We start from the raw sequence: 8,077 nt of genomic DNA on the forward strand, positions 1-8,077 counted from the left end.
TAAATCTTTGGTTGCTATTACTAAGTATCAATAGTCCTCTTACCATTATTGGTTATTAAATTCAAATGTTGTGTATGCTACAAGGAGTCTTCAAATCTACCGAGGTAACATCTTGTTGACAAAATATCATAATATAGCATTGGATATGAAGTCGTCAAATGAAAACCATCCCATTATCTGCTATTAACATGGACAAAACCTGAAATTTCAATCACCCGATGTACAGGGGGTGTGTAATATAACGTGTTTATCGAGCATGTGTTCCTACGAATTATCCTTGCCACCTGGACCGGGTTTATCTGGGCGGGCATCCACCGCTCACAACTTTCCATCACCCACTCCGCCACCTCTAAACACCCCCGGGCCTGCGAATAAAAAAATGGACAAAACCCCGGGCTGCTCGCCTCCCTCCGCCACGCGCACCCGCTCCAGCTTCCAGGCCAAACTCACCAACCACTCCCATCCCCTGCCTCCACCCCTCCCGCGCCGCCGCGCGGAGGCCTCTCGAGCCTAGGGTTCCCGCTCCCATGGCCCTCCCCTCGCACCCCGCGTTCGCCTCCCTGGCCGCCGCGTGCGCGGTCCTCGTCGGCGTCGCCTTCGCGTCCGTACGGGGCTGGATCCGCCCCTACGGCCGGACCCACGCCGCCGGGGCGGTCGTCAGCACGCTGCTCGGCACCAACGCCTTCGTCCTGTACACCGACGACGGCCCCGAGGTACGTGTCGTGGCGGCCGGACTTGGGTTACCCCCATTCCCCCTTCGCTTTCATCTCCCCCCGGAAATTTGTCGCGCGCTGGATTGATTTGTGGGTTTCGTGTGGCGATGGTTGGGTTTGGTTCCCATGGCAGGCCGGCGTGAAGGCGGCGGCGGAGGCCGCGGCGGAGCGCCACCTGATCGACGGCGAGGACGCCTGGCCGCTCCTGTTCGTCGTCGCTGGCTGCGTCCTCGGCTGCGTCGTCGTGTCCGTCTTCCGTGCCTGCGTGGAGGCCTCCGGCAGGAGGAGGAGGAGGATGGTGCCGCTTGTGCCTGGAAGGAGCGGGCGCGCTGGGCGGAGGGCTACCGGCTGCGGCTGGCACACCCTTGTGGAGCCTATGCTCTTCCTTGTCTCTGTTTGGGCATGCGTCTACTGCCTCCCTGGCGTGGCCGGCGACCACATTGCTGCTCTGCCGAAGGGCGGGGATCCTGCAGGTGCCGGCATAGTGTGTGATCATCCAAGGTATAAGCCATCTCTGAGTGATCTCATCCAGTTCTGAACTTCTGATGATTTGGTTATTGGCATACCTGCAAAGCTCGATTTGAATTGCTGGCGTGTAGTTGAGATAGCAGAGAAGTTTCCAAATGTTTAGTGCCTAGTTTTCTGCATTGTCTGTTTGGATGCAATTCTTGTTCGTGTGTAGGCCTCTAGGGAATACAGGATACTCTATAGTGCTGGTGTAAACCAGTTTGCATGTTAGTTATGTATCATGGATGTTTTATTTCTGCTAGATTACTCACCACTTGACTGGGTTGAGCTTTTGGTATATCCCGTCTCATTGGATGTCTAGCTTGCTGTTTGTGCTTCTCTGTTTGCTAGAAAGGTGGCAGAACTTCTCACCTTCTAATGTACAGTAATGAAAAGTTTTCCTTAAAATGTTTGTTCCATGAATGGAAAGTTTGCATTAAAAGCTTGTGTTCATTAATTGTTTTGTACCTTTATTGCAACAGTGGTATTAACTCTTCTTCCAGGTAATGGATTGTTTGTGTCCAATTTTGCAGTCCTGCAAGCATGAGTTAGATTGACTGGCTGGCTGAAGTAGAATGGGAGTGTCCAAAGTTTTTGTCTAGTCTTGTGTACTTTTGGTTGGCCTCATTGCTTGGTCATATATGGGGGATAGTCCTTACTGTTCGTGTACGCCAATTTGATTGTTAATTCAGTAGCAATGATGTTTTATTTCTGCTCGTTCATGCTACTTTGATGTAAGTTAGCATGGCTTCTAATGGAATCATCACTTGGTTCAGCATAACAGAAACTTGGGTTGAACTTTTTGTATATGTCATTTCTCATCTCATTGGATGGCTTGCTGTTTGTACTTCTCTGTTGACTAGAAAGGCGACAGACTTTCACACCTTCTATTGCCAACTAATGAAAATTTTTCCTTAAGCTTGTGTTTATTAATTGTTTACCCAGTAATTGTGACAGTGGGAATAGCATTTTACCAGATAATGGAAAGTTTGTGCGTAAATGTGCATTCCTGCAAGCTTGAGTTAATTTGATCTTTACTAGAAGATGTGAAGTTTCCAAATAGTCCTTAGTGCTCTAGTCCACCAACTCACCAACTTGATTGTTAGTTTGATATCAGGGTTATTTAAGTTCTGCTCGATTATTGTGCTACTTTAGTTCACTTGCAATCATTACTTCTAATGGAGTGATCTGATCACTTAGATGAGCATACGTAAGCACAATGTGGGTGGAACTTTTGGTATATCCTGTCTCATTGGATGATGTGGCTTGCTGTTTGGTTTCTCTGTTCACAAGGAAGGTGGCCACTATTTGCGCCTTCCAAAACTTGGAGTTATGAGCTAATATGTATTTAATTTACATGTACTTTCCTCTAAGTTAATTTCCACTTTAACTGTTGGGATTTTCGTGTTTATTCTTCTTCCAGATAATGTATATTTGTGTGCCACTAATGTTATTTGTTAGATACTGCAATCCTGTGGCATGACGCTGATCCATATGGTATCTAGTGTATGCATTAACTGGACACCTTGTTCTGCTCCTTATCTGATAAAATGGCCAGCATAAATCATCAAATTTAGTTTCAGTTATCGTTTACTTTGTTAATTCCATTCTTGTTAATCATATGTATCTATTGGACAGATTGATCATCATATGTGTTATGCCTTATTCTTCCATGTGTTTTTTGTTCAGAGTGTTCATACTTGGCTGTGGAATAAAATTTGTAAATGAAGTTAATTATTCATAGGCACACATTAATCTCTAGCTGATAGACTCCACCTTCTATTCATAGTCATGGCACCACACAAATTCTCCTTATGCTCACTCTAAATCATTAACCTAGGTTGAAGCTTTGATAAGTACTAGCTAGGAGGCAGGGGCACAAGTCCTTCCAATGTTTTGTCCATTTTTGTCTCTCTCTTTTTTTTTCCAGCACCCTCTCTAGTCCTGAATCCTAACTGTACATTCTTTCAAGTGACTGGTTGATTCAGTATCACATTTGCTATAGTCAGCCATAAGCTATTTGGTACATTTGATTGATCTAGTTGTATCGGTAATTGTTTTTTTTTTGCAGTCGGTAATTACTCTAGTCAAACTCATGCAATTTTGTCAATTGATTGGCTGTGCATATGGCTGCCTTTGTAACTCACTTAAGTCTATGAAGGCTGGGTTAGCACAATATCCAGTGCACTATATTATAATATTTCACTTTGTGCATACAGCAGCCCCAAGACTGTCAATGCGCTGTGGGTTTGGCCAGCAGGCAACAGCACAGGACACAGCTGTATCACGAACAGATATCCTCGCACGTCATCCACGGGCCACGGGGCCACCTCAAAACCCCCGGCCCAGCCTCGCTCGCCTTCCCCTTCCACAAGGCGCTTTTCCCCAAAATAGAGGGAGAGGGAGAGGGAGAAGGAGCGGGTGAGCATCAGGGGCCGGTGGTGAAGTGGAAAACGAAGGGATGAAGGACGGGAGAGCGGCAGCCCTGGAGGAGGCGGGGACACGCAGGATGGTCAGTGCCGGCTTGGCCAAGAAGGTCACGCTCTTCTTCAGCCCGGCCCAGCACATGGCGAAGACCATCTTCGCTAAGCGCCGCTGCCATGTCAACTCCAAGGACAACCTCGCCGTCGGTGCCATGAGCGGCGACAAGGACACAACCGCCATCATCGGCGATGATGAGGCTGCTGGTAAGATTTTGCTTCTCAATCCCCCCCGATCCCTAAGAAACCGACTTCTGCCCCCTTTTGCGGATTCTGAAAATTTTCTTCACAGATCGGAGGCTATCGGACATGGAGGATGGGAAGGAGGAGGAGATGGGCATGTCCTAGGATGACAAGATGGGGGACGAGGAGGGGCTGAAACAAGTGAGCGAGGAGGCCGACGAGGAGGCTAGAAAGGAAGCGGATAAGGAGGGGGAGGCGCTGAAGCACGCCAGCAACGAGCTGGATCGAAAGTGGGAGAAGAGCATCACGGTGCGGGACGAAATCACTTGCGAACACGATGGTACAACAAATTCAAACTCATCCTTCTAGTTTTCTTGTTCTCACACCCACCAACTAACAAATTCAAGCACTCTCCGTAGAGGATTCTATCACTCTTGCATCTGATGGTGTTCATAAGGACGCTGGTACCATTAAGATCTTGGTCCAGCAAGCTCTGAAAGAAGCTTTCATCAATTGGGGGGATTATTATTTCAAGGACTTCATGCGTGATTCCTTGAAGCAAGTTGTGGAAGAGTACCATAACTCCTTACCAGTGTCCAGCAACAACTCCATCGCCTCGGTGGATATGATGAAAGTGGTGAAAGAAGCAATGACAGAACACCAAACCTTCAGCAGGGTGCTATACGTGTTAGCTCGTGGAACGCCTATAACACTGCTTATTGCTAGGTGATAATCAAGTTACCTTGCTCAATTAGTCCATTTTTATGATAAGATTACTAATTTAGATGTGTATTTGCTCACTGCAGGACTGTTCGTGGTGATTATAATAGATACCCAGACAAGATTCTGATAAGGAACTTAGTTGTGGAAATGATTTTCAGCTTCATTGCTGTAACAGTTTTCCATCTCTACATTATAATATTTCACTTTGTACATACAACAGCCCCAAGATTGTCAATGCATTGTGGGTGTGGCTAGCAGGGAGCAGCACAGGACACAGCTGTGTCACGAACAGATATCCTCGTACATCATCCACGGGCTACCGGGCCACATCAAAACCCTTGGCGCTGCCTCTCTCGCCTTCCCCTTCCACAAGGCACTTTGCCCCAAAATAGAGGGAGAGGGAGAGGGAGAGGGAGAGGGAGAGGAAGAAGGAGCGGGTGAGCATTAGGGGCCTGTGGTGAAGTGGAAAAGGAAGGGATGAAGAACAGGAGAGCAGCAGCCCTGAAGGAGGCAGGGACGCGCAGGATGGTCAGCGCCAGCTTGGCCAAGAAGGTCGCGCTCTTCTTCAGCCAGAAACCGATTTCTGCCCCCTTTTGCGGATTCCGAAAATTTTCTTCACAGATTGGAGGCTATCGGACATGGAGGATGGGAAGGAGGAGGAGATGGGTGTGTCCTAGGATAACAAGATGGGGGACGAGGAGGGGCTGAAACAAGTGAGCGAGGAGGCCGACGAGGAGGCAAGAAAGGAAGTGGACAAGGAGGGGGAGGCGCTGAAGCACGCCAGCAACGAGCTGGATCGAAAGTGGGAGAAGAGCATCACGGTGCGGGATGAAATCACTTCCGAACACGATGGTACAACAAATTCAAACTCATCCTTCTAGTTTTCTTGTTCTCACACCCACCAACAGATAAATCCAAGCACTTTCTATAGAGGATTCTATCACTCTTGCATCTGATGGTGTTCATAAGGACGCTGGTACCATTAAGATCTTGGTCCAGCAAGCTCTGAAAGAAGCTTTCATCAATTGGGGGTGGATTCTTATCTCAAGGACTTCATACGTGATTTCTTGAAGCAAGTTGTGGAAGAGTACCATAACTCCTCACCAGTGTCCAGCAACAACTCCATCGCCTCGGTGGATGTGATGAAAGTGGTGAAAGAAGCAATGACAGAACACCAAACCTTCAGCAGGGTGCTATACGTGTTAGCCCGTGGAACGCCTATAACACTGCTTATTGCTAGGTGATAATCAAGTTACCTTGTTCAATTAGTCCATTTTTATGATAAGATTACTAATTTAGATGTGTGTTTGCTCACTGCAGGACTGTTCGTGGTGATTATGATAGATACTCAGACAAGATTCTGATAAGGAACTTAGTTGTGGAAATGATTTTCAGCTTCATTGCTGTAATAGTTTTCCATCTCTACATTATAATATTTCACTTTGTACGTACAACAGCCCCAAGATTGTCAATGCATTGTGGGTGTGGCTAGCAGGGAGCAGCACATGGCACAGCTGTGTCACGAACAGATATCCTCGCACATCATCCACGGGCTACCGGGCCACCTCAAAACCCTCGGCGCTGCCTCGCTCGCCTTCCCCTTCCACAAGGCACTTTTCCCCAAAATAGAGGGAGAGGGAAAGGGAGAGGGAGAGGAAGAAGGAGCGGGTGAGCATTAAGGGCCTGTGGTGAAGTGGAAAAGGAACGGATGAAGAACAGGAGAGCAGCAGCCCTGGAGGAGGCGGGGACGCACAGGATGGTCGGCGCCAGCTTGGCCAAGAAGGTCGCGCTCTTCTTCAGCCAGGCCCAGCACACGGCGAAGATCATCTTCACTAAGCGCCACCGCCATGTCAACTCCAAGGACAACCTCGCCGTCGGCGCCATGAGTGGAGACAAGGACACAACCGCCGTCACTGGCGATGACGAAGCTGCTGGTAAGCTTTTGCTTCTTGACCCCCCCCCATCCCTAAGAAACCGATTTTTGCCCCCTTTTGCGGATTCCAAAAATTTTCCTCATAGATCGGAGGCTATCGGACATGGAGGATGGGAAGGAGGAGGAGATGGACACGTCCTAAGATGACAAGATGGAGGACGAGGAGGGGCTAAAACAAATGAGCGAGGAGGCCGACCAGTAGGCAAGAAAGGAAGCGGGCAAGGAGGGGGAGGCGCTGAAGCACGCCAGCAATGAGCTGGATTGAAAGTGGGAGAAGAGCATCACGGTGCTAGCCTTGTAGTTTTTTTGTTCTAACACCCACCAACAGATAAATCCAAGCACTCTCTATAGAGGATTCTATCACTCCTGCATCTGATGGTGTTCATAAGGACGCTGGTACCATTAAGATCTTGATCCAGCAAGCTCTGAAAGAAGCTTTCATCAATTGGGGGTGGATTCTGATCTCAAGGACTTCATACATGATTCCCTGAAGCAAGTTGTGGAGGAGTACCATAAATCCTCACCAGTGTCCAGCAACAACTCCATCGCCCCGGTGGATATGATGAAACTGGTGAAAGAAGCAATGACAGAACACCAAACCTTCAGCAAACCTCCAGCACGGTTCTATATGTGTTAGCTCTTGGAATGCCTACAACACTGCTTATTGCTAGGTGATAATCAAGTTACCTTGCTCAATTAAGATTACAAATTTGGATGTGCGTTTGCTCATTGCAGGACTGTTCGTGGTGATTATGATAGATACCCAGACAACATTATGATAAGGAACTTAATTGTGGAAATGATTTTCAGCTTCATTGCTGTAATTGTTTGCCATCACTATATTATAATATTTCACTTTGTGCATACAGCAGCCCCAAGACTGTCAATGCGCTATGGGTTTGGCCAGCAGGCAATAGCACAGGACACAGCTGTATCACGAACAGATATCCTCGCACGTCATCCACGGGCCACGGGGCCACCTCAAAACCCCCGGCCCTGCCTCGCTCGCCTTCCCCTTCCACAAGGCGCTTTTCCCCAAAATAGAGGGAGAGGGAGAGGGAGAAGGAGCGGGTGAGTATCAGGGGCCGGTGGTGAAGTGGAAAACGAAGGGATGAAGGACGGGAGAGCGGCAGCCCTGGAGGAGGCGGGGACACGCAGGATGGTCAGTGCCGGCTTGGCCAAGAAGGTCACGCTCTTCTTCAGCCCGGCCCAGCACATGGCGAAGACCATCTTCGCTAAGCGCCGCTGCCATGTCAACTCCAAGGACAACCTCGCCGTCGGTGCCATGAGCGGCGACAAGGACACAACCGCCATCACCGGCGATGATGAGGCTGCTGGTAAGATTTTGCTTCTCAATCCCCCCCGATCCCTAAGAAACCGACTTCTGCCCCCTTTTGCGGATTTCGAAAATTTTGTTCACAGATCGGAGGCAATCGGACATGGAGGATGGGAAGGAGGAGGAGATGGGCGTGTCCTAGGATGACAAGATGGGGGACGAGGAGGGGCTGAAACAAGTGAGCGAGGAGGCTGACGAGGAG

At 48.8% G+C, this 8,077-nt stretch overlaps 1 protein-coding gene and 1 long non-coding RNA gene across 2 annotated transcripts; both read left to right on the forward strand.

Moving 5' to 3' along the window:
* Window positions 1-527: 527 nt before the first annotated feature.
* On the forward strand, window positions 528-4,057 carry LOC112898265. Its single transcript, XM_025966621.1, has 5 exons — window positions 528-713; window positions 847-1,214; window positions 3,292-3,294; window positions 3,440-3,907; window positions 3,993-4,057. The coding sequence occupies exons 1-4, from the start codon at window positions 528-530 to the stop codon at window positions 3,612-3,614; spliced, it is 732 nt and encodes a 243-aa protein (XP_025822406.1). The 3' UTR covers window positions 3,615-3,907; window positions 3,993-4,057.
* Window positions 4,058-4,126: 69 nt separating this feature from the next.
* Window positions 4,127-4,818, forward strand: LOC112896250. Its single transcript, XR_003229396.1, has 3 exons — window positions 4,127-4,223; window positions 4,303-4,609; window positions 4,690-4,818. It is a non-coding gene; the product is annotated as an uncharacterized LOC112896250 (long non-coding RNA).
* The last annotated feature ends 3,259 nt before the right edge of the window (window positions 4,819-8,077 follow it).

Source organism: Panicum hallii, chromosome 6, assembly GCF_002211085.1.
Source record: "Panicum hallii strain FIL2 chromosome 6, PHallii_v3.1, whole genome shotgun sequence".
Classification (NCBI taxonomy): domain Eukaryota; kingdom Viridiplantae; phylum Streptophyta; class Magnoliopsida; order Poales; family Poaceae; genus Panicum; species Panicum hallii.